Source organism: Haplochromis burtoni, unplaced genomic scaffold (assembly GCF_018398535.1).
Source record: "Haplochromis burtoni strain Fernald_Lab_line unplaced genomic scaffold, NCSU_Asbu1 Contig_16, whole genome shotgun sequence".
In the NCBI taxonomy this organism is placed as follows: Eukaryota; Metazoa; Chordata; class Actinopteri; order Cichliformes; family Cichlidae; genus Haplochromis; species Haplochromis burtoni.
Genome location: NW_024582377.1, coordinates 1,917,133 through 1,943,285, shown reverse-complemented (window position 1 = coordinate 1,943,285; position 26,153 = coordinate 1,917,133). Strand labels below are relative to the sequence as shown.

General features: G+C 41.4%; 1 protein-coding gene across 5 annotated transcripts in view; it reads left to right on the top strand.

Annotated features, from left to right (window-relative positions):
- eml5 (EMAP like 5) overlaps window positions 1-26,153 on the top strand; it is a 50,275-nt gene that overhangs the window by 20,097 nt on the left and 4,025 nt on the right. For 2 of the 5 annotated variants that reach the window (XM_005916784.3, XM_005916782.3), the window contains 29 exons: window positions 37-204; window positions 2,563-2,669; window positions 2,754-2,872; window positions 2,993-3,179; window positions 3,332-3,437; window positions 3,822-3,915; window positions 6,660-6,760; window positions 6,864-7,057; window positions 7,596-7,707; window positions 7,892-8,019; window positions 11,173-11,314; window positions 11,394-11,546; window positions 12,683-12,814; window positions 12,941-13,029; window positions 15,149-15,325; window positions 15,456-15,657; window positions 15,746-15,872; window positions 16,066-16,080; window positions 18,517-18,525; window positions 20,662-20,740; window positions 21,796-21,925; window positions 22,012-22,110; window positions 23,562-23,582; window positions 23,806-23,979; window positions 24,056-24,264; window positions 24,461-24,618; window positions 24,850-24,964; window positions 25,476-25,664; window positions 25,768-25,940. In XM_005916784.3, the coding sequence (XP_005916846.1) occupies window positions 37-204; window positions 2,563-2,669; window positions 2,754-2,872; window positions 2,993-3,179; window positions 3,332-3,437; window positions 3,822-3,915; window positions 6,660-6,760; window positions 6,864-7,057; window positions 7,596-7,707; window positions 7,892-8,019; window positions 11,173-11,314; window positions 11,394-11,546; window positions 12,683-12,814; window positions 12,941-13,029; window positions 15,149-15,325; window positions 15,456-15,657; window positions 15,746-15,872; window positions 16,066-16,080; window positions 18,517-18,525; window positions 20,662-20,740; window positions 21,796-21,925; window positions 22,012-22,110; window positions 23,562-23,582; window positions 23,806-23,979; window positions 24,056-24,264; window positions 24,461-24,618; window positions 24,850-24,964; window positions 25,476-25,664; window positions 25,768-25,940 (3,709 nt within the window). Of the gene's footprint in view, window positions 1-36; window positions 205-2,562; window positions 2,670-2,753; window positions 2,873-2,992; window positions 3,180-3,331; window positions 3,438-3,821; window positions 3,916-6,659; window positions 6,761-6,863; window positions 7,058-7,595; window positions 7,708-7,891; window positions 8,020-11,172; window positions 11,315-11,393; window positions 11,547-12,682; window positions 12,815-12,940; window positions 13,030-15,148; window positions 15,326-15,455; window positions 15,658-15,745; window positions 15,873-16,065; window positions 16,081-18,516; window positions 18,526-20,661; window positions 20,741-21,795; window positions 21,926-22,011; window positions 22,111-23,561; window positions 23,583-23,805; window positions 23,980-24,055; window positions 24,265-24,460; window positions 24,619-24,849; window positions 24,965-25,475; window positions 25,665-25,767; window positions 25,941-26,153 lie in introns of those variants that run through there. The other 3 variants (XM_005916785.3, XM_005916786.3, XM_014331950.2) reach the window with 2 other exon arrangements.

The window sequence follows — 26,153 nt, the reverse complement described above, 5'->3', positions numbered from 1 at the left end:
ATACTCTTTTTCTAATGCATTGTCTCTTGATTTCAGGTGCAAAATTTAAAAAGTATTTAGGCCACTCGGCTCACATAACTAATGCTAGATGGTCACATGACTACCAGTGGGTAGTAACTATCGGGGGTGCTGATCACTCAGTGTTCCAGTGGAAGTTTGTTCCCGAAAGAAAGTCTAAAGAAGCTCTGCATATAGCACCTCAAGGTACAGTATTGCCCTCACTCTGGCTTTATTTGCATCACTGTACTTACTGTAATGTGGCGCTTTATGTCCTTCAGAACTGTAGGTTTTACTTCTGATCAATCCATTAAGGAATATTGCAGCGTTACATTTTAATGTAGGTGATGACTTGCATTACGGCTATTACTTATTTCATAAAATCAGTGGCTCCTGCCAACAAGACATCAAATTAGTCTGAGTGTGGAAGCCGGATGTCTACTCAATCTCCTCTTCAAACAGGAGGAATACTGTGTACAGCAAATTCTGTCTTACGTACTGTTCATTTTCATTTTACGGAGAGTTACACAAAAGCCCTTAGTCTCATGACAGACATTTTTAAAAGTTATCGAAGGGAAAGCACGAATATATTATTGATGGCTGAATTCCACTTATGGGAGTTCCTGCTCTTGTACATGCTGGTTTACAGTAATGGCTTACTAGGATACTTAATGGACCTGTGCCATCATTAATTCTGCCTGTGCTTGTCCTACTCCAAATGTCTGCTGTGATAACGGTCTGTGATACCACTTTCTTGTCTTTGTGGTATAATTTAAAAAAAATGGAGGCAGGAGGTCATTACTTTGCTTTCAAAAAAACGCTGGGAAAAGAGAGATTATTTGGTTTGGCTCTGTCAAAAAATACTGCTGCAACACTCCTCCCACTGTCTTCCTGTGGTCCTAGCCTGTCTTGGAGGTCAATAGGTTAACTTCCCAAGGTGTTCAGCTAATGCAGCTCACCTGAGTGTTTCGACCCATTACAACTGGCCAATGAATTCATTTGATTCCGTTTGCGTTTATGCCTAACAACTCCACGGCACATGTGCTGATATTACTAGCTTCGAACAACATTTGTTTAATTTTCTGATTTTCCATCTTATTTAAGTGAATGTATTGCGTAGACTACTTGTCATTTGCTTTTCGCCAGTTTGTGGAAAAATTGGGGGCTTGTCCAGGATCTTTTTTTGCTTGCAGACAGCAAAAGGAAACAGCTTAGTTGGGGAGTTTTTGTCTCACAATGTGGTCATGCTACGCTTAATTGTAACATAATTGCCTTTACTCTCTGGCTAGCCTCACTCACACTGGATTTATTAATCAGGGCTAAGCACACTTCATTTTGACCTAGCATCTTCAGTTCTCTCTCTCTCTCTTTTATGCACACAAGCTTTTGAAAAACACTCTTGACAAGCACCATGGTCCATGAGTTTATGCATTTTGTGGCTTAATTGGGGAGATTTTGGAAGCATTGTTATTTTGTTCTCTCAAATGCGTTATAGAGCCATTAATTACTGATTATAGGGATATTTAGGGATCCAGCTGTTGTTGACTGTGCTGATAGTGCGCAAGTCTAACTGAGCCATGCTTGGGGCCACCTTTGTAAGCCGACTGGGCTTAAGGTTCACCTAATCATGCTAGGATACGGTACCTAGTGCTCACACTAATCAACTGAACTAGATTTTGGAGTTGTTGTGGACATCGTTGGGCACGTAGTTTGTCTAGTGCCTACGCAAGAGCCAGGTTAACTTTCTTTGATCTTCCAGTCTTTATGTCGTCTTTATGTGAACTATTGACCCTCTTGGCTGTAGCTCCATATGCACATACAGTACATGGAAGTGGTATCCATTTTCTCATCTGATTTTCCTAAATGCTTCGGAAAAAAGTGTGAAGCTACGACTGTTTGTCTGACTTAAACATTGCCTTTGCTAAATTCAGAGATTTATCACCATATATGTCATTCCTACCAATAATGGGTTTTATGAATGTAGTTTTTTGTCACACAATTAATATACTCCTCACTCTAACCTCATGAACTTGATGTGCTAACCCACGAGAGAGCAATGTGCTAGATTTCTTTCTTCTTGAACTTTTTTTTTTAGCAAACCGTCATTTCTATAAAGCTCTGCAAAGGAACGGCTATCACATTAATTAAGACAAATCCAATAAAAGTGAATGAACCTTGGAAAGTATAATTGCATTGTCGTTCCCAAGTCATATTTTTTCCAGAGACAGACTGCCTTGTGCTCTCTGAAATTAAACCACATACTAACTGCCTTTCCTTTTAATTTTCCTAATGGATCTTGTGAGTAGCCGCCCTTAGCTGCCAGTTCTGCTTATTGCCATGTCTTGGCACGGCTTTACTGTGCTGCATCAGCATTATTGTACGTTTTTCTTCACTGTTGTCACTGTGAAGCAGGACAGTCTAATAAATAGGAGATGTCGTAGTGTTATTACATGACTGACCCTGACTCCCACTGAAACAGGATGGTTTGTAGTAGGATATTTTTCTGATTTAGACGCGGGGGGAATTTTCTGGCAAGCTGTAATGTAACCTTGTTTCTACCTACAGAGATACTGGCAGACTCTAACAGCGAAGAGTCAGACTCTGATCAGTCAGACGTACCTGAGATGGACTCGGAAATTGAGCAGGAGACGCAGCTCACATATAGACGACAGGTTTGTGTTAAAATCAAAAGCATCGCCTGGGAAAATATTACTGTGAAACAAGCAGTATGTGAACACTTTTCCACATGCATTCAGGTTTATAAAGAAGATCTACCTCAGCTCAAAGAGCAGTGCAAGGAGAAACATCGAGCAACAGCTATGAAGAAGAGAGAAAGAGCACCAGGGAGTGGAGTAAAGCTGCACTTCATTCATGGGTAGGCTCAGAAATTGCATAATCCCACACCATCCCAGCATTAGAAGAATTTCAGCTAGAGAAGTCTCTTCATGCATAGTGATTAAATAAAGCCCCCTCACCCCCCTTTTTTTGTTTGCAGCTACAGGGGGTATGATTGCAGGAGCAACCTGTTCTATACCCAGACTGGGGAGATAGTGTACCATGTTGCTGCTGTAGGGGTTGTGTACAACAGACAACAGAATACGCAGCGTTTCTACATGGGCCATGATGATGACATCCTCTGTCTGGCTCTGCACCCCCTAAAGGATTTTGTAGCTACAGGCCAGGTAGCCGTTAGACTCCTAACATAAAATATTCAAGGTTTTGGGGGTTTATGGACCCTTTCAAAGCCTTTAAAAACCTTTCAGCTGAGCTATATCTGATCCAAAGGGGTTCACTTGGTAGATTTGTGATATTTGTATGTTTTTTGTTTACCCAGGTTGGCAGAGATTCCTCGATCCACATATGGGACACAGAAATGTTAAAACCCATGTCTGTTTTGAAGGGGTTCCACCAGCTCGGAGTGTGTGCTTTGGACTTTTCAGGTAACACACAGTCTTGCTTTGTCAAACTACACGTATGTAACCTAGACATGCTTTTAATACTAACAAATTATTTTAGACATCCTGTTTTAACAGGGAAACAAAAAAGTAATTTCACACATAAAAGAAATAGGTAAATTCGCAAGTCACCAGTTTTTCAGGCAGCAGTGAAGAACCTTATTCTGCTGTCTTTTAGTCGCAGCAGTCTGACAGCATCAAGGGGGAACTGTGCATCTGACTATCCCTAATTGGCCACAGATAGAGGCATGGTGGTGATCTGTATGTCATAGTCAGTGAATCACCTGCTGTAGATCAAACCCGCTATGGGGCTTTCATGTTGCTAATAAGAGCCAAACTTCACTCACAGACTGACTTTTCCATCCACAGCGGATGGCAAACGGCTGGCCTCTGTGGGCCTGGATGACAATCACACCATTGTGCTATGGGACTGGAGAAAAGGGGAGAAGCTCTCTGCCATGCGGTTAGTACAGTTTTATTACAGCATTTGCACATCTGCAGGGTGGTCTTTCAGGAGAGCTTTGACAAACCTCCCTGTTAATTCTACAGATTGTTTGAGCACTTTCGCTTTAAATATGGACATTTATAGATGAGAGCTAAATTGAAGCCACTTTGCTTTGCAAGGCTGACAATGTGATTGATAGAACAGAGGAGAAAAAGGGAATTACCTTTTAGATTACATGGCGGCTCCTCTGTAGACGTAAAGCCTGCCTGACTCTGAATGGCTAGAGCATGAGTATGCCCCAGGGCCTTGGCTGTAGATCCATAATCAAAGAGAATTACTTTTAACTCGTATACCAGGAGCTGCGTAGATGAGATCCTGGTGAGTTTGAGCTGCTTGATATGTCAGACGCTATTTGCACAAGGAAACGTGTTTGGAAAATGAATTAGAAGACAGTCTTTTGAGATGTACCCTGTTTCCCAAGGTGCAAAACGTACATAAAAGCAAATGGATTGCTAAAACAATCAAGCAATGAAAAGGAAAAGTGGTAACAAGCAAGCAGCGAAAACAATCATATGTCTTACGATGCCTGAAACAAACTGAACAATAAAGACTGCAGTCGACAGACTGAAGTCTGCATTTTAAAAATGCATCCGATAACTGAAGACTTGAGTATCCAAGACAAGCATGATACTCTGGTTTTCATCATTACCGTGGTACAACTAATCCCTATATATGATAATAATAATAATGGATTGGATTTATATAGCGCTTTTCAAGGCACCCAAAGCGCTTTACAATGCCACTATTCATTCATACACTGGTGGAGGCAAGCTACAGTTGTAGCCACAGCTGCCCTGGGGCAGACTGCCAGATTTGTGTCGGCCATATCGCGCCGTCTGCCCCTCTGGCCAACACCAGTTAGGCGGTAGGTGAAGTGTCTTGCCCAAGAACACAACGACCAGGACAGAGGGATCGAACCGGCGACCTTCCGGTTACAGATGCATTTCCCAACCCCCTGAGCCACAGTCGCCCACGATGTATGTGAACAACACATAATTATTCAATCACCAGGCTTGATACAAATGAATTAGATTACCAGACCTGAATTATGGGTTTATTTAGAGCATTAAAGGTGTCACTTTCTCCAAAAAGATATGGCAAGATTTCCAGTTCTAAAAAGCCGAAGGCACCAGAAATAACTAACAGGAAAGCATCCGCATCCCAAAATATCTCTGCTTTTGTTTTGTTGCTCATCCTACTTGATGTTCGTATTTAGTATTTACTCCAGTGAAATACCCTGTGGCTACTTGGGAGCGGTGCATTGCGGGTTGCTCTCCTGCGTGCTGCTTGCCAGGCTCTCACTGGAGCTTAGGGACAGCTAGAGCAGCCTAATCTCTTTTATAGACACTGGTGGGAAATACAGTGAGGTGGACAAAGAGAAATGGGGCTTGACAGAGCCTGGCTTGTACAGCACCGCTGGCAGAGGGGGTATGGGATGGAGAGCCTAAAGAGGGTGCTTTTATTAGTTTCACTGTTGGATTTAGCTTTTCTTTATTACAGTGTAACTGTATGGGCAATGTTTGTCAGCAGCAAGATTTAAGAAGTTCAGAGCAGCACAATAATAAGATGCAACAATGGAAACAGTTGGCACACCCTTATGTAATCATCTCTGTCAAAAAACATGCATCACAGCTTCCTCAGGGTAGCTGTGTTGACTAAATTTGATCAAGACTAAAATTAAATACATTTTCTGTGTGTTTTTGTTTTAGTGAGATTTGTAAGTACACAACACTTTTCAGTTAGTTTTTCTTTTTTCTAAATTATCTCTGTTAAACATATTTTGTCACTCTTGGTTTTCATTTTTACTTTTAATTAAAGATAAAGAGAGCTTTGTTTCTTAGATCGGTAACATTATGGTGTCTCATTTTGCTCATATTTTTAAAGTAGTTGATGTTTCCTCATAAAAATCATAACATCTTTTTCAGAACATATTTTTTAATGGATCCAATAGAGGAATACTGCATCCATCCCATTTTTTAACCACTTATCCAAATTTAGGATCATAGGGGGGCTGCAACCTCCTTCAGCTGTCACAAGACAAAAGGTGGGATACACCCTGGATAGGTCCCCAGTCTCCTGCAGAGCCTCTTGAATTACACTAGACAAAACCACCTTTTAATCTTTGAATTCAAGTGAATAAAATAAACCACCTAGCCATGCAGTCTGCCTTGACTTGTGAGAGAATGGATCGCTCTAAAGAAGTGAATCCATGCCTGACATTGATGTATGTCACTGCAGCGAGTCAGTTTGTGAATGTTTTTCGTTTCTTCCACTGTAAGTGGTGTTATTGAGAAGTGTAAGCGTTTAAGAGCCACAGCATCTCATCCACTAACTGGCAGACCTTGTAAAGTTACAGAGCGGGTTCACCGAGTGCTGAGGGGCATACTGCATAGAAGTAGCCGACGTCAGTAACTACAGAGCTCCAAATCTCCTGTTGTATTAACATCAGCACAGAAACTGTGTGTTAGGAGCTTCATGGCATGCTTTCAATGACTGAGCAGCTCCTGTAAGTGGAATATGTATGCAGCCTAAAATGTTTGTCCACATAGTGCATAATGATGTAACACACATTACACGTAACTACACAAATTAAATATTATTTATCTTGTGATCTCGATATAAGCATTTTAATTTTGCAGCAGTGTAAAAAAAAACGTGCAAATTAAAAGTTTGTGTTGACATTTTAAAATGTTGTTTTTCAGGGGAAGCAAGGACAAGATATTTGTTGTCAAAATAAATCCCTACCTTCCTGACAAGCTCATCACAGCTGGTGTGAAACATATGAAGTTTTGGCATAAAGCTGGTAAGACCTGCATTTCACTGTTGACTAGCAGAACAGCCTCTAAAAAGCAGAACTGTGGCTCAGCCGTGACACATCTCATCGTGACTGTCTGGGTCTCTTTCAGGTGGTGGTCTAATTGGGCGCAAGGGAAACATGGGGAAGACGGAGACTATGATGTGTGCTGTGTATGGCTGGTCAGAGGAGATGGTGTTTTCAGGCACGTGCACAGGGGACATTTGTATCTGGAGGGACATGTTCCTGATGAAGACTGTCAAAGCCCACGACGGACCTGTTTTCAGTGTGCACGCTCTAGAAAAGGTATAACACAAATCCAGGAGGAAAGGCTCTTCCCCTTATCAGGCGAAGTTTTGTCTTTAACTTGCAGATCATTAGATATTGTTCTTCTGTCGTCATTTTAAAGGGATCCTGTTGTGCTTTTTCTTATTTTATGGTGAATGTCCATTTTATGTGAAAGTAATCCCTCAGCTCAAACCTCAAGTTTCAGTCTGCTGATATTTGTTGAGATGTCAGTGAGAGCAGATATTTTTAATATGCTCATCTCAGGCACACAGCTCTGGCTCTGAGTATGTGCTGTAGATTAGAAGAAAGTCGCCTTCAATGGTGAGGGAGGGAGTTAAAAGATATGCTTTCATACAGTTGAATGGATTTAAGGCCTGGGCCAGGACACCAAGGTAAATTAGGAGTTACTCAGTGTCCAAGAATAAAATCATGCAGTTGGAAGCAAGCACAATAGATCCCCTTTGAAATATGATATTAGAGTTCCCAGTTACATCTGTTTAGATCTCATTTTAGAGATCATTGCACCTTTACATGTTACAATATTTTGGCCCCGTAGGGATTTGTGACTGGTGGAAAGGATGGTATTGTAGCGCTGTGGGATGACACTTTCGAGAGATGCCTCAAAACCTATGCCATCAAGAGAGCAGTCCTAGCTCCAGGCTCCAAAGGTAAAAAAGGTCACCCTGTTCTCAACTGTCTGCTGCTGCCCTTGGATCATGTTTGTCTAGCCATTATGTAATGCAAATCCATTTAAAACATTCAGTGCGTTTAACTGAAATGAAGATTGCATCCTGTAGCCTGGCCCCTGCTAAGGTCTTTGTGACTTCATTCTTTATTTCACTGACTCTGCAGGGTTGCTCTTGGAGGACAATCCCTCCATACGTGCCATATCTCTTGGCCATGGCCACATCCTAGTGGGAACCAAGAACGGCGAGATCTTGGAGGTGGACAAGAGTGGTCCTATCACTCTGCTCGTCCAGGTAAGAAAAAAATCACATAGCGAATAACATACGCAGTCATCAGCTTCAGCCTGTACCAGCCCAGTCAAGATATTCAGGAGGATGCTAGTTTCTCTGCAATATGATGAGCTGGAAGTCTTTAACTTGACACAAGTAGTGGAGTCGAACGTCTTCTGAGCCAGTAAAGATTTCAAAGGTGGAATATGTGCTTTATTTCACAGATAGAAAGCGGATGCATGATGAGGACTGTGATGTTATACATTTTCCTTATTGTTGAAGCGTTCTTAACAACATAATACTGGTGCCATAGATTACTCATCTGTGCAGGTTAATTTTCAGCATGGTGCCTAAATTGAATTACTGGACCAAAAATGAAGGGTCTTTTAGGAAGGTGGTGGAAGGATTAGTCTAAGGTAATGTGTGTGAGAACCGATGGCATGTTTCACTCTATCTTAACAGGCATTAAGGTTGATGTGAAAGTGCCTCTTTATGGGTGCAAAAATCTAAATAACGATCGTCACAATATGTTACACTTTGTAAACTAGTCTGCAGTAATAGATGCATATTATAGTATGGTTAATAGTCTAAAACATGCAAACTTACCAATGCCGATTCACAGAGGAAATAGTTGTAAATGCTGATGAATTACTGGCACTCAGTGGGAGGTTGTTAATTTGGTTAAGTGCTCCTACAATTTCTCCTCATCTGCCTTGATTTTAGGCAGATGGAGCAAATGCTATTGATTGCCCTTCAGATCGCACAAGAAGCGATCAATTGACGAGAACGAAGGGGACGGTTTATTCTACAAGCTAATGAGGTTAACTGTGTTAGATGAGCAGAAACTCCATGAATACTGGTATGTATAGGCCAGGGGTGGGCAATTCCAGGCCTTGAGGGCCGGTGTCCTGCAGGTTTTAGATCTCACCCTGGGTCAACACACCTGAATCACATGATTAGTTCGTTACCAGGCCTCTGGAGAACTTCAGGACATGTTGAGGAGCTAATTTAGCCATTTAAATCAGCTGTGTTGGTTCAAGGACACATCTAAAACCTGCAGGGACACCGGCCCTCGAGGCCTGGAGTTGCCCACCCCTGGTATAGGCAGTAAAGAAAGAATACAACGATTTATGTGTGTGCAAGTGGTATTCTTGTTTATTGCTGACATCAAATAAACACTGCTCAAAAAAATTAAAGGAACACTTCAAAAACACATCAGATCTCTGGAAAAAAATCATCCTTGGATGTCTATACTGATATAGTCTGGATGTTGGGATTTAAAGGAAGCCACATCAATTTACTGCAATGACAATTTTAAACCTACAGAGTGCTGAATGGAAAGATACCCCGAAAATCAAAGCAAAAAAGTGTTGCACCAGGCTAGTCCATTTTATCAAAATTTAATTGCAGCAACTCAAAATAATCAGTTGTTTGTATGGCCGCCGCATGCTTTAATGCAGGGCTGCCCAATCCCAGTCCTCGAGAGCTACTATCCTGCAGCTTTTAGATGCATCCCTACTCCAACACAGCTGAATCAAATGGTTTGATTACCTCTTCAGCATGCCATCGTGTTTGGCAAAGGCCTGATAACAAGCCATTCATTTGATTCGGGTGTGTGGGAACAAGGATGCATCTAAAAGCTGCAGGATGGTAGCTCTCGAGGACCGGGATTGGGCACCCCTGCTTTAATGCATGCCTGACAATGTTGGGGCATGGACCAGTCCCTCACAGAGCCCCTGAACAGTCTGAGGTGCAGACCATTCCAGACTGACCCACCACCAAACTGGCCGTGTTGAATGATGTTACAGGCAGCATAACATTCTCCATGGCTCCTCCAGGCTCTTTCACGTCTGTCAAATGTGTTCAGCGTGAACCTGCTCTCTTCTGTGAAAAGCTGTATCAGTGGTGGACCTGCTTATTCTGGTATTTTATGGTAAATGCCAGTCGGGCTCCATTGTGCCGTGCAGTGGACATAGGCCCCACTTAGGCCACCCTGATGAAGTCTGTTTCTGATTATTCGGTCAGAGACATTCACACCAGTTGCCTGCTGGTGGTCAGCAGGGCTCTGGCAGTTTTCATCATGTACCTTCAAAGGAGCAGATACTGGTCCTGCTAATATGTTAAATACTTGCCCGGCTCTCCTAAAGTGACTGCCTGTCTCCTGGAGTCTACTCAGTACACTTGAGACTCTGCTGGGTGACACAGCAAACCTTTGGGCAAGGGCACGAATTGATGTGCCATCCTGGAGGAGCTGGATTACTTGTGCGACCTCTGTAGAGTCCAGGTATTGTCTCATGCTACCAGTAGTGACACTGACCTTGGCCAAATGCAAAACTAGTAAGAAAAAAACCCTGTAAAACCATTCCTGTTTGGAGGGTTGTTAATTTCATTAACACCAAAGCAGCTGATAGTGAACAATAACCCACTCTGTTATTTAACTGACCAGATCAATATCCCAGCAGTTTAACTGACTCGATGCTCTAAATAAAAAGTGTCTCTTTATTTCTCTATGTTTAAGTGTCTCTTTTAACATCATAGGCTTTGATTTTTCACTTCTAATCACTGCATTGTAGTGTTTTGTAGTGAAGCATGGTGCAGGCTTAGAATATCAACATCAAGTCCTAATGTAGATATTGATTCCCACAGGGATATGATGAATTACAATAGAGTATTTATCGCACATAATGGAAACTGTAAAGCCATTATAAAAAGTTTTTTTGTGTGTAGTATTTAGTCATAAATGACTAAAATAGTTCATGAGGACCCCTTGTTTAATTTTATAGCCAGTGTACCCATAAGCAGACACAAAATGAGACAGAGTGGACCAATATTAAGTGAAATTATATTTACTGATTCACAGAATACGATAAAGGAAAAGTGCTCCCTTAAGAAAAATCAAGTTTGATCAAATCAGTGCTAAAGAGCTCAGAAGGAATACGCAGGAGGGAGGTAAGGCAAAAAAGATGTATGAGGTGAGCCTTCAGAATTAAGAAAACGCAAAGAGAAAAAGAAATTAAGTCAACACAGAAACAGGGAATAAAAAACACCAAATCAGACACAAACAATATGCATATATATTCATGTTGAATCATTTTTCAACTTTTTTTTCCTCCATCACCTGTTGTAAAAGTGTGTTGATCACTTAAATCAAATATTTCTGCTTTTGTGTATTGGCAGGGTCACATGGAGGGTGAAGTGTGGGGCCTGGCCACTCATCCCCATCTCCCTCTCTGTGCTACCGTCAGCGATGACAAAACCCTGCGCATATGGGACCTGTCCCCGAGCCACTGCATGTTGGCTGTACGCAAACTCAGGAAAGGTGAGTCACTGTTGAAAAGCTAACTGATAACAGGAAGTGGATCGTCCCAGGCATTTAACAGACACCTTGTCCTCCGCAGGCGGCCGTTGCTGCTGCTTCTCCCCTGATGGCAAAGCTTTAGCAGTGGGCCTGAACGACGGCAGTTTCATTATTGTGAACGCAGACACCCTGGAGGACCTGGTGTCCTTCCACCACCGCAAGGACATCATCTCAGATATCAGATTCTCTCCAGGTCTGTCTGCTCACCTCCGCATTTCCTCACCGGTACAAAACTCTGAGAATAAAATAGACTTCTAAAAGCCATGTGCCCTCCAAAGCATCTGAGTTTACAGTACGTAGGATGCTGTGCAGTATTTCAGCTGGTGTATATATTTTCCTCCCGCTGTGAGTCGGAGAGATATTGCTGCAGGCATGACCCAAATTAATGGCTTTCTGTAATAAGGCCAGACAGAGAAACAGCAAGAGAGGAATGAGAAACAGTGGGGGTGGACAAAGTGAGAGCAAGAAACTAAACTCTCTTTCTCTTGGACACTTAACCTTAATCTACAATGCAAGGGATCCTGTTTCTCTACCCAACACCCATTCTTTACTGAGAGTGCCTTCCTTAGATTAGAAGGCATTATACAAAGTTGTGTGGTAATAGTTTGTAGTCCTTAATTATGCTATTATTTTTTCAAGTATGTAGACCTTTCTAAACAGCAAGATGAATAATGAAACATCTGATTACTTCTTGTTAAATTCAGTTGTGTAAATCCACAAAGAGCAGTAAACCTCACAGTAGCAGCTGCTGCAGCAGGTCAGCTGATCATAGCCTGTGCACAAAGAAAATCTGCTGGAGCTGTCAATAGAAATGATTGTGAGTGATTTTAATTCCCCACACTGAGCCACTTCGAACAATCTTAGGGTTCATTAGAATTTAGAATTAGAATCTAGAAATGCACAAAAATAACTGGTAGAAATGTTCTCCAAAGAGCTACGTCTTACTTTCTTACTTCTACTACAGGACCTGTACTTTTTCACTTTTACTTGAGTTAAAGAAGTTGAATCACTACTTCTTTTAGATAGTATTTTTTAACATAAGTATCTGTACTTCTGCTCAAGCAAAGAAGAATTATGGAAATCTAGACTTTGAGGTAATCCAACATTTTCTTTGTGGGACTAGAAGAGAAGACAAGGTAGGAAGACTAAGGGGCCGTGTTATTGTTTATTTATATGCCATATGTACATTATTCACCTGCTTGTGATGCTATATGAAAAGTCAGGTGATCACCTAAGTTAGTGATTTGATCACAAGGGGACAACTTTTGCGATAATTCAGTCTGGACTGAAACTAACTTGCCCTTTTATCCTCCTTTCTTATTGGCTCAGGAGCTGGGAAGTACCTTGCAGTGGCATCAGGAGACAGCTTTGTGGATATTTACAATGTAATGAGCAGCAAAAGGGTAGGAGTGTGCAAAGGATGCCTCAACTACATTACCCATCTGGATTGGGATCGGAGGGGTAAGCAGGTTCTTAAAATGCTCACTAAATCTCTACAAATGACTGTTTAGGAACCAGTTATAGATTCAAAATCTCGCTGTTAAAAAAATATTAACCAATATACCCACTGGGCTCTTTAATTAACAGGAAAACTACTTCAAGTCAACACGAGTGCTAAGGAGCAGTTTTTTTTCGAGGCTCCTCGAGGCAAAAGGCAGACCATCCCAGCTACAGAGGTAAGCAGTGAAGAAAAGGTACAACTATGGTTATGGCGCTGTTGGCACACATTTTCCCCTCGGGATCACAGGAGGCTTGGGGAAGGGCAGTGAAGCATTAAGACGGCCCAGTTTTCACCAGTATCATTCTAATTTTGGCAGTGGAAGTGGGATAGTGTTTAGGGTCACTTTAAAACATTGTGACATTCACACTGCTTGTGAGGCACACAGAAACAGGGAGCGTTAAGAAAATAAAGGTCAGAGATGAGAGATGTCACTAGGTCACGTCTCAGTGGAGCATTAGACGTCCTCCCTTCTCATTTTACCTCATTGTGATCCATTCGTCTATTATTCCCTAACATTCCTAGTGTTAGTCCGCAGTAGTTATAGGATTGTAATTGAAAGGTTAGGTCTGCTCTTGCCTGGCTTGTGTTTTGTTTTGGGTTTTTTTTGCCTTTTTCTTTGTTTCTATTGATGAGATAGTTTGTGCTGTGGAGAGCCTCAAGGCTCTGTTCGTGGTCCTATTTTATTTCCTGTTTATTCACTAAATATTTAAATTTGTCATTTTAATACAGCATGCCATCTTTATGCCAAAATCCGATGTTATGATCACATTAATTTGGGCAAAATCAGATCAGAGAAACGTAATAAACGGGAAATACATACAACAGGCAGCTATAACTATGAATATAAATATAAAAGAATACAAATATTAAATGTGTCTGGGATATTATAGGTGCACAGGTGTGTAAATATACATCGTGGCTTACAATAAGTAATGGAGTGCAGTGAGGGGTGTTTAGTCCTGTTCAGTACGGGTAGGTCTGACCCAGTTAGAAGAATTAAAGAGTCTGATAGCAGCAGGAAGGAACGACCTCGTGTGTTGTTCCTTCACAAAGCGGGTTGAAGGAATGTGTTGCTGAAACGGTCAGTGTGTCCAGTGTGTTATGAAGGGGGTGGGAGTCGTTGTCCGTGATTGCCAGGACTCTTGCCAGCATTCTGTCACCAACCACCTCCTCCATACTGGAGCCAGCAGAAGTTAGCATAGCTTAGCTTAGCAAATATACTGGGAGCATGTGTAAGCAGCTAACTAGTTGAGCCAGGTCTGTTAAACTATTTTCCACTTTTCCAGTTCTTCCTTTAAGGCAAGCTGACCATCTTACAGCTGTAGCCTGACATTTAACAGACATCCAGTGTTATTTACATAGTGCCAGTTCACTACAGCAGTTATCTCAAGACACTATGTTGTAAGATGAAGCACAAAATAATAGGGAGTGAATTCCACCAACCATACGATACTCTCTGACCAAACAATGATGATGGTAGGAAACCCATCGTCTGATAGAACTTTTAGCAAAAAAAGAACAATGTCAACGTGTAGTTTAAAGGCAACATGATGATCCTTTGACGATCCTGCAGTGATGAATGCTCGTATTAAATATGACCCTAGTTTCAAATAATTAGGTAATCGTGTCTCTAAGTGAAACTTACTGTGAGTCTAAAACTCAACCTTCAGACTGCCCTAAATGCTCAGTTTCAGACACTTTTTTCCACTATTAACAATTTATGACATCAGTCAGTGCTGATTTTCCTAATAAGGCTTAAGAAGCCCCACCTGCCTGCTGTTTAAACCTTTTATTTGCAGCGGGCAGTATATCACAGCTTGAGTTTTTACATGGGTAAACTAATGTGCTGCAACAAAGCTTCTCTGCTTGAGTCCTGGAATAAAAATATAAAGCTATAAATGACCATAATAGATCCACTTTAAGCTGTGCACTAAAAGTCTGTCACATCTGACTCTGGATTTTTCTTTTTACATTAAGAAATTTGTGCAAAAGCTTTTCCAAGCAGCACATAATTATTCATCCAAAATATATATTCTTATATTTTAAATCATTTCCTTTGGCAGCTGGTGTATTATAAATTATCTTCCTCCAGCCACTGAAGATTACAGATGGTTCCAAACGTTGAATCTTCTAATAAAGGCATGGTGTGAGGTTCTGTAGGGTTTAGAATTCAATATAATATTTTAGTTTTACCTGTGAGGCTTCTTGGAGTAAAACCCTCAGACTGTATTTCTAACCTATGTTAATGTCCTTCCAGTTTGGCATTTGTTTTTTTATTTCCTGGCTTTATTCAGGTGGAGAAGATCGATTGGAGCACATGGACGTGTGTCCTGGGAACATTTGTTGAGGGCATCTGGCCTGTGATAAGCGAGGTCACTGAGGTGACCGCTGCCTGCCTTAGTAATGACAGGAAGGTGCTAGCAACAGGAGATGATCTAGGATACATCAAGCTCTTCAGATGTCCTGTCAAGGTTCGACACAGTGCATAATTCTCTGTATTATCTTGTTTAAACATCGCATGACTCGAGTTATAAGTTGTGCAAATTTTATGTTAATTATGTGTTAATGTCACAAATGTTAAATAGCGTCCTTCTCCCCCAGGGGAAGTATGCAAAGTTCAAACGCTACGTGGCCCACAGCACACATGTTACTAATGTGCGATGGACCCACGACGACAGCCTCTTGGTGACTGTCGGTGGGGGTGACACGTGCCTCATGATTTGGGCCCACGAGCCCGAGGGCCACCGCGAAATCAGACAGTGTGACAGCGAGGAGTCGGATATTGAGAGCGAGGACGATGGAGGCAAGAAATTGAGTTCTTCTAAGATTTTTATTTGTCAGACGTGATCCTCTTGTCGAATGAAAAATCGAGTTTCCTTTTGCCCCACCAGGTTATGACAGCGATGTGACGAGGGAGAACGAAATCAACTACACCATTAAGGCCTTATCCACCAACATGCGACCAATGACAGGCGTGAAACCCCACTTGCAGCTGAAAGAGCCCTCTGTGGATGAAAGGTATTCCTCACTGAAGCAGTGACGCAATAATAATAACGAGGCTTTTGTGTCAAGCTAAAGCCAAACCTGACTTCTTCACACAGCCCTGTCCTGTCCCTTTCCTTTTGAAATAACTCTGCCTTTTCTGCTCTTCTTTCCTTTAATGGCTGTCCATCTGTCACTATCCTGCTCCATTATTTTATTCCACTTGAAGACAAGGGGTAGTCAGGTAAGTTCTTGTAATTATATAGAGCGATTCTGCTAAAGCAATAAGCATAGGCACATAGGCAAACTGTATGTAACAGCAAAAAAAAAAAGAAAGTGTGGCCTTGATCCCATTACATGTTTTCACACATGCACCATAACCCTTAGTTTTTGTAGACATTACCCAACTGAGATGCACAATATTAACTTTGCTCATATAGCAGCTCTGAAATAAAGATTATAAACTCTTTGAAACTCACTTTGACAGACAAGCAAAAAGCAAAACACCACATTCAAACAGGAAGTCAATCGTTAAGCCCACAAAATGGTCAAATTAAAAGGTTAATATAAGGAAAAGGGGATGGCAAAATGCACAAATTAAATTTTCATTATAAAAAACACCAACAGTTAAAAAACAAAAACACAAGAAAAGATAGGATTACATAAAAGCTGTGCTACAAAAATATGATTTAAGAAGTGATTCGAGGAAAATCTGCAAACCTTATCTTTCAAGTCAGGTCATGCTATATCCAAGCAAAGCATTATCACCTTTGAATCTAGAGTGGCTCCTCTTGTGAATCTGAGAATCTCAACATTTCTGCTGTGCAGCCTGGGGTACGACACAGACATGTGTTAAATGTACAAATGTTAAAAATGGAAAGAAGCCAGAGTAGGGGTAATGTGCTAAAACTAGTCAAAAGATTGATTTGATGCTGATTCTGAACTGGTTGTAGGCAGGTGAGTGAGGAGGGAGTCACTACAGTGAAGCCTTAAGAAAATAAAGTGCAAAATAAATAACTTTCCCCAAGTCAGAATCAATGTAAGAAAACAAATGACAAAATCAGTAGGAAAGGATGTGAAACAATCTTACCTACAAGCTCCTGAGCACAGATTGAGTGCAACGCTTTAATGTGAAAAAAAGTGCAGATCTGTCTTGTCTTTGACACACTCCAGTAACAGTTTCCAGTTTCCGCTGGAAACTGAAGTTGTAAAATCTTAGTGAGAAGACCCAAAAGTAGAAGGTGATAAGAACAAGAAACAGGCTTCATATGGTAATATGTTAATGCAAGCAGGGATCAAAACACGGATCAGAAGCACAAAGAGAGAAGCTTGACAAAGATGGATGAAGTAGGACTATATGCACAGGTGATTGACAGACACAGGTAAAGATGATAAGGTGTGGCACACAGTCATAAAAGAGGGAAAAAACAGGAATTAAAAGCAAAAATGATCAATGACTTGGACTTATAAAGTGCTCTTTTACTCTAATTGAACACTTGAGCACTTTTAAGTACAAGCCACAGTACTTACAGCGCTTTCTTCTATGGATTTATGCACTAACACACACACGCACACTCATACAGATGAAGTGAAGCCAACTTGGGTTGGGTATCTTTCCCAAGGACACTGAAGCAGGACATGTGAAAAAAACAGCTATAAGTATTGCTGAGACATGAACATGTACAGAGCCCTGCAGGGGACATTGGAGAAAAAAACTGCAAAGCACTGAGTTAATGTCTTTGTAGTTGATGCCAAGCTCAAAGTAAAAATCTCTTAATCTCTCTCGCAGGTGTGTGACAGGTTTCAGTACTGATTTGAAAGTGCATGGACTTAAATGAAAAACTTTTGCGCGATCTTGCAAAAATATATCTTCAATTTTTCCTTCTCCAGTGTCCCTTGTAGAGCTCCTTAAACATGAACACCAAACATGGTAAAAAAAGAAAAAGATGAGGGAATACAGAAGAGTGAGAGAGAAGGGACATGAGCAAGACAGAGAAACACGAGAATTAGAAAGAATCACATTAAAAACAATGATTGTGTTCATTTTTCGTTCTTGTCTGGAGTTCATGTTTGAAAAAAGCTGGACAAATTAAATCCCTGTTTTGGGCGTTCTCACTACCAGGAAAAAATGGGGCTTAAAGTTCAATAAGACATTGAATTATTTTGCTGCAGTGTCCTGTCCTCGTTCGTAGTCATCGCAACAGAATCTGAACAAGTAGTACTAAATCTTTTCAACAGTCAGCGACTCGGGGAGAAATGGGAGGATTATAGTGATATCAAGCGATAAGAAATATTAACATTATACATGATCATCCCTTTAAAAGTCTTTTAGACGATCAGTTTCTTATTGTTCCAGATCATGCATTATGAACTTTCCCACAATTATAAAACGTCTCGAATGCATCACCGACTGTCGGTGCTTCAGATTTGTTCTTTCACAGATTGATTGATTCATTTATTTTTTTGACATCGACGCAACCAACCACGCAGCATCTTCTGGGCAGCGGTTGTCATAGAAATGGACTTTGGTTGTCATGGTTACACGGCGGCACTGACTCTTGTACTTTATATCCTCAGTGGCTGAGGTGTTGCTTTGCACGTGTCCGCCTGGCAGCAGTGAGCGCTGTGGGAAACCTTTTTTTCTAACTCTTGTTTTTTCTTTGTCATTGCTGCCATGAAGAGGATCGAGGTAAGTTCCTCACTGTGTTTTTCATTTTCTCCTCGCTATCACTTTTGTGGTCTTTTTCTGACCTGCATTAACTACGGTTTGTTCATATAAAGTTACAGGAGCTGGCTTGTAGAAATCTGCTATTTTTGGATTGTTGGTGGTCCTGCTCTGACCTCTTGCCTCTTACCCTTGACCTCAAACTTGCACAGACTTTCAAGAGAAGCCTAACTTTTAATACACAGCAGGGGTTTCAAATATTTCAATATTGGCTCACCAACGAGTCTAATTCAGCCTATTGGATGGCTTTGCAAAGTGTGAAAACTGCAGTAACATCATTAATTACACCACTGCTCCCTGTGTGGGATGCTAGCTTTACTTTTCCATAGTTTGAACTGTGAATAAATACTGCTATTGTTTAGTCACTAAACCTCAAAAAGGGCACTATTCTAAGATAAATTTTTAAAATAGCTTTTATTTTAATTGCCACATTTCAGACATTAATCTAGTTTAAACAGGAGTCTTTAACCCTGGAGAACCCATGGGGTCAGATCCGACCCCATGGGTTTACTAGGGAAACCATGGGGTTAAATTTGATCCCATGGGTTTTCCAGGGTTAAAGTTTGCAAAAGAATTTATAAATTTTGCCCGAGTGGGGTAAATTGTGTCTTTCATTTGGGTTTGTGTTTCAGCTTTTTTAAACTCTTTGCTGTGATCCAGGTGAACATTATTAGAATTCTGTTACTTATTAAAAACAGAAGATTTGGTGGGACATTGAGATTGAGACTGAATTGAGTTTGACAGCCCTGATTTAAAGAAACACAAGAGCTGAATTGTAAATGAGTAGTTTTCTATTGGAGTTTTGTTTGGTTGTTTTCATCGCCCACAGGGTTGTGCAACATGAATTTGTCTGCCAGGGTGAGGCTATCGTTGCGGTGACATCCTGACCTGAACTGTGCTTTGGTCACGCCAACACAACTTTTCGCCTCATCAGCCACATTTCCCAGATTCCAAAGCAACTTTTGTGCACACTGGAGGAGATCCAGCACACTTCGCATGGGAACAAAAGAGGGACAGAACAGGACCTCAGAGAGATCTAAAAATAGCAGCCAAGCTGAAAGCTGTCAAGAGAAGCCTGAAGAGATGATCCTGAAGGGGAAATCATCCAAATTTAAACCAGGAAACGATTTCTGTTTTGTCAAACGCTTACATTAAAAAATGATTCTGTCACCTAAGTGTGCTCGAGGCAAACGAGGCAAGGTTTAACAATTCTTCATTGTGCTAACTTTTGTATGCACAAAATAATGAAAATGAACAGGTCTAACTGTTGGTTTAGTCCCACATTATGGAAGCATAGTGGTGGCATTCCTATGACTGTTAAAGTAACATCAGTAATATGACCAGTGCACTGAATTGATGTCATGCCACTGCGTTCATATATATTCATGGTTTTTATGGCAGTAGTTACTACTGACCGCACATGTTTATTACTCCTGAAGTCTCTGCTTTCATTTGGTGGTGTTCAAGACGTTCATTTGTCCTGGATACTAAACCTGTCGTGATCCTCTTTAACTTAATTTATAGCTTTCATTCTGTTCTTCTTCTTCACACACTACAATAACTTTTGAATTGTGATGGATCGTGAGCCAGTTCAGCTACTACGTCATTGATATTCCAGTTTATTTTGTGTTTCAGCTCGAAAACAGTAGAGAGGCAGCTTGCTATTGATATTAACCACTAATTACTTACTAAAATATACTATAAGAAGTGTAGTGAAGTTCTTAGGTGGAACCAGTTGCTGACACAAGTTAATCATTTTAAAAAATGCTTGAGGAAGATGACTCGTCGATCTGACTGAGTACGCACCAGGGAGGAGGCTAATAAGACAGCAGTAAATTAAATCAGACAATAATGAAGGCACGATTGGAAACATGAGCAGGAAACTTACCCTGAAAATTAAACAGGAAGTAACTGAAAGTGATAAAGAAGAGCTCACACAGCCAAATACAGGAGACGCAGAGTGCTGTGAAGAGTAAGCAGTGTTATATTCATGTAACAACGGTAGTGCAATGATCCTTATTATGTTCGTCTTCATCATTATTGCTGTCAGCATGAAAAGCAGCTCTACGCCAATTCTCTTATCACAGCTGTCTGTTTCAGGCCTCCTGTCAGCAGAGCGCTGCCACAGCCAGAGAAGCTGCAGACCAACAATGTCGGCAAAAAGAAGAGACCCATCGAGGTAAGGACCTAATGTCATGAGTGCTGGTTTCATTTGAACCCTGGCAGGGGTGCTGTGATCGTCACGTGGAAGATTTTGAGTGTCAGTCACTTCTTTTCTCGTATTGCAGTTCTTTTCCTGCATGGATTCATTGTGAAAATGAATTTATTAAATAAAAAAATGGGCACTCCAGCCTTCTGGACTTTCATACAATTAATCTTATGTAATGTAACACATGTGTAGGTGTGATGCACTCTTTTGTGTTTTATTTTTGCCTGGTTTTAGATTGGAGGGTAAAAGATTAATGAGTTTCCAGTTGTGCCAGATATTTTCCTTTTGCTTGGGGATTTTGATAAGTACGTTTATTTTGATGAAATGTCACAGCCGTTATGTGTTTCTGCAAGATTTCGGCTCGTGCTGTCTGTTCTGGGATGTTTTTTAGGAAATGTGTGCACCTCAACTTGCATGCAGGCTGAAAACAAGGTCAGGGAACAATACGTTAAGATTTTCATCAAACTAGCAGCAACACTTTAAAGCTTGGAAAACGCTTTAAAGCAAACAGTACAACGTAATTCAGATATTTTGAGAAAAAAGGCTTTATTGTCACATGATCTCCTGTGACCTTCGTGGTTAACAGTCTGTGTGCCCACAGACTCAGAGAGGTGCCACAACCCCTCTTAACTGTTTTATCAGAGGAGACAAATGCATGCATTGTAAATATTGAAGGACACATGTCCCCTGCATCTGCTGAAATCTACACTCATGCCTCACATTCTCACCTGAACACATTAATACAGATACACAAATGATGTATTTATGTAGACCCAAGAAGGCTTGTCTGTCTTAGATTAGCACATGATTGAGAATGCTGTTTTCTAATGTGATCATTTTAGCCTAAGACACTGCATGCTCGTCCTCAGTCCACATAGCCTCTCTGTGGATGAGGAGGATGATGATGCTCTAATCGAATGATGGCGATCTTCAGCGAGCAAGCTGGCCCTGAAGATCTTGGTTGTCATGGCGTTAACCTTTCTGACTTTCAGATCGCCTTTTTTTCCCCCCTGACTCTCCCACAGGACCTGGTGTTAGAGCTGGTGTTTGGTTACCGTGGTAACGACTGCCGCAACAACGTGCACTACCTGAATGAGGGGACTGACATAATCTACCACACGGCCTCCGTCGGTATTGTCCTCAACTTGACGACTTGTAAGTCGGCAGAAGATCGACTAAACCATGAAAGCAAAAAAAAATCACGTATTTAATGTAATGTGTGTATGTGTGTATTCACACAGCCTGCCAAAGTTTCTATGTGGAACACAGTGACGACATTTTGTGCCTGACCATCAATCAACACCCCAAATTCCCCAACGTGGTGGCAACTGGCCAAGTAGGTATGTTTGTGAAAAGTCGCCCTCCTGTGTCAGCAGATGCTTCTTTCTCTAGTCTCTGTCCTGTGTTGGATTACCATACATCTCCCTCTTATAAGCTCATCAGCACAATCAAATCTCCAGATCACCATTTTTAAAACATGAATACAGATGAGGACAACATTATTAGCACTGCTATGAAATTTTACATTTTTGTTGAAGTTTTTCCAATGCCACTTGATGCCAAAATATAAAAGAAATCAGTTTAGACTTGAGAAAACATGTCAAGAAGTGGAGTGAGAAGTGTCATCAAGAAATTCAAAGGAAGCCACGTTGTACGTAACAAGCCTGGCAGAGTAAGGAAGAGACAGATTTCAAAGACTCGTGGGAGATGTGCCTAAAGACCCCAGAACAACTGCCAAGACTTGACGTAGCCGAGTCATTCTCCAGAAGACAATCACTAGAGCTCTGCAGAGGAATGGACTGCGAGGTTGGAAAGCAAGAAAACTGCACTTCTGCAGAAGAGACACCTTCAAGTCAAACTGAAGTATCCTAAGGACAACCTGCAGAAAGATTATGGATACTGGAAGTGTGTCCTTTGAGCATATGAGATGAAACTAGAGCTCTTTGGACACAGAAGCTGCTCATGTTTGGAGAAAGAAGGGAGAGGCCTACAACACAAAGAACGCCATCCCCACCGAAGCTGTGCGGACGCTGCAGTGTGTCAGGAACTGGGAATCGGGTCAAGGTGGAAGAAAGTCATGACGAAAGAAGGAAAGTAAAGATTTGGGAAGAAAATAGCAAAAGCGTGTCTGGGTCGTTGCATTGTCTTCCAATACGACAACAACCCAAAACATCTATCACTCCTGGTGATGAACTATCTCCGGAAGGACAAGATGTTATTTACTGGCCTGCACAAAGCCCTGACTTGAATCCCACTGAAAATCTGTGGGGTGAACTGGAAACTACTGTTGACGTCAGCAGATCATAAAAGCGAGATAAGCTGATTTCCAGAAGAAGAATGCGCTCCGATTTCAGGAGACATGTGAGACTTGATGAAAACTGCAGCAAACGACCACAGGCAGCAAAATCCAGCAAAAATGATTCACAAATTGATATTAGCATCAGAGGGGTAATAATTCTGACCCTTGTAGTTTTTAGCTTTTGTAAAAATAAGTTTGAAAAAGCTGTGTTAAAAACTTAGGGAAATGCTTAAAAAAATGACATTTTCAAAGTAAGGCTACTAATTCTGTCCTCATCTGTACCTGTAGGAATTTATTAAAAGTATATTTTTCTCACATTGTAAAAGAGAAGTGACAAAGGAGTTGTGACAGGACAACTGATCTCTTTTTAATTTGCAGATCACTTTTGTTAGCTAGTTTAAAGGCTAATGGCTTTGTTGAACTTTTGGTTACCACTGCTGCTCAAAAGCCATGTTTTTGTCAATAAAAGTGTTTTTTTATTTTGGTTTACAGGTGATATCGGTGACATGTCAGGTAAGAGTTTAAACATTCAACAACTGTTAAGGATCTGACCACTAAGTATGTGAAGTCACTGCCATCTAGTGGCAATATCTACCTTCAAAAAGTTGGCAAATAAGAATATAAAATTTGTAGAGAGCAGTGTATAAAATAAAACAGAACTTTGAGGAATAGAAAATCATATCTAAAGGCGTAATTAAGAATAACTGTGATAAAATGTCTGTTTGCTTTCCCTTAGCCACGTCTCCATCTATCCATGTGTGGGATGCCATGACCAAGCAGACGCTGTCGGTGCTACGCTGTTTCCACGCGGGTGGAGTTTGTTCTGTTAGTTTCAGTGCCACAGGAAAACTCCTGCTGTCTGTGGGCCTGGATCCCGAACACACTGTCACCATCTGGAAGTGGCAAGAAGGTAGGAAAACAAAAAAGCACTTCCCTGATTTTGCTGCTGGGATTTTCACTGACAGAACAAACACGCTTGCTTTCAGGTGCCAAAGTGGCCAGCCGGATAGGTCACACCCAGAGGATCTTTGTGGCCGAGTTTCGGCCGGACTCAGACACACACTTTGTGTCTGTGGGCATCAAGCACGTGCGTTTCTGGACATTAGCTGGCCGAGCTTTGCTCAGCAAGAAAGGCGTGCTCAGTACCCTGGAGGACGCTCGGATGCAGACCATGCTTTCTGTAGCATTTGGAGCTGTAAGTCAATCCCGTGATGCCTGTTCTGCCTCCAATTTTAACACGCTGTTTGTTTTTACCTCGTGAATCAAGTCTAATAATATTTACAGCTCAACAGATGCCACACTGTATGCTTGAATGTGCTGTGAACTGTTTTTGTGCTGCTTGCTCTGCTCTCTTAGGCCACTAGATTAGTGCAGATTTGTTTTCTTTTCAGAATAACTTGACATTTACAGGTACCATAAGTGGGGATGTGTGTGTGTGGAAGGAACACATTCTAGTAAGAATAGTGGCCAAAGCTCATACGGGCCCCGTGTTCACTATGTACACCACACTGAGGGACGGCCTCATCGTCACCGGAGGCAAAGAAAGACCGTAAGTTCTTCTCTGTTACATTCATATGTTAAATTCCATATTAGTAAGATGTCAGGTGTCAGTTTATTATAGGCATGTATAAACACTGTGCCCAGGCAAAATATAGCTTGAGGAAACACCTTGCAAGAAATAATATTAAACCTAATGTTGAAAAATGCATATTAACAGGATTAAATACATGTATTTATTTAAGATATGAATGAAAGAGATTCCCATGGTTATTTTCCACAGGTCAAAGGAGGGCGGTGCTCTGAAGCTCTGGGATCAGGAGCTGAAACGCTGCAGAGCCTTTCGGTTAGAAACCGGACAAATCATAGACTGTGTTCGCTCTGTATGCCGGGGAAAGGTAGGTCACAAATCACACGGTGCTTGATTTAAAAAAATTGTCCAATGTTTGTGGTTTGCCACTGGGACCTTTAGGCCAGCTCTTAATCTAGTCTATTACAGGGATTTCAGATATGAGTCTGAGATATTCTGGTGCTCATTAGCTGATATGCTTTCAGCTGTTCTCTACAAGCTCAGTATAACTCTCTGCTCTGTGATAGCCAAGAGAACACTGGACAAGCTGCACAAATGCTTCCCATGCTGCTGATTCAGATGACTTTCTTTTTAAATCATCATCAAGACTCGGTTCACAGCTTTCAAGACCAAAAAAATAAAACCCTCCTTAATTATGCCTTCACTTTTCTCAGGACCGAACTTGTTTCATAAATGCTGAAGTTACCGCTGTTACCGTGGTAATAGTTATCTGATACATCATAACTAAAAAAAAGATGAAAGGTGAAACTTTACTAAGTGCAGGTGAAAGAATCCCAGGAGCAAAATGCTGACCAGTGTTATCTCTTTTGATGTGCCAGGGTAAAATCCTGGTGGGGACCAGGAATGCAGAGATCATTGAAGTAGGAGAGAAGAATGCAGCGTGCAACATCCTGGTGAACGGACACATGGACGGACCGATATGGGGTTTGGGCACGCATCCTTCTAGAGACGTGTTTCTGTCAGCCGCAGAGGATGGCACTGTTCGTCTGTGGGACATCCCAGAAAAGGTCAGGTCTTACGTTGAACAGAGCAGCCTCAGATTTACATCAGTTTGTCAAGAAGTTAACAGAAACTCTGTGCTGGTTTTCCATCGCTATGTGGGGGGAACAGAAGATGCTGAATAAGGTGAACCTGGGCCACCCGGCGCACACCATCAGCTACAGTCCTGAGGGAGACATGGTGGCCATCGGCATGAAGAATGGAGAATTCATCATCCTGCTGGTCACCTCACTCAAAATCTGGGGGAAGAAAAGGGACCGGCGTTCACCTATTCAGGATATTAGGTAATGCACACAAAGCACAGTCAAACTTTCCTTCAGTAAAAACTTTATGGTGTGTCTAAAAGTCTTTTCTTATTTATAATAGAACATTTTTGTAATGAGGAAGGACGTTAGTGAGGTGGACCGTCTTGCCAGTTTTGTCATTATTTACACCCTTCAGCAGCCACTGCCAAAAAACAATCAATTTTTGGTTTCAAGCTCCCGACAAAATGTTTG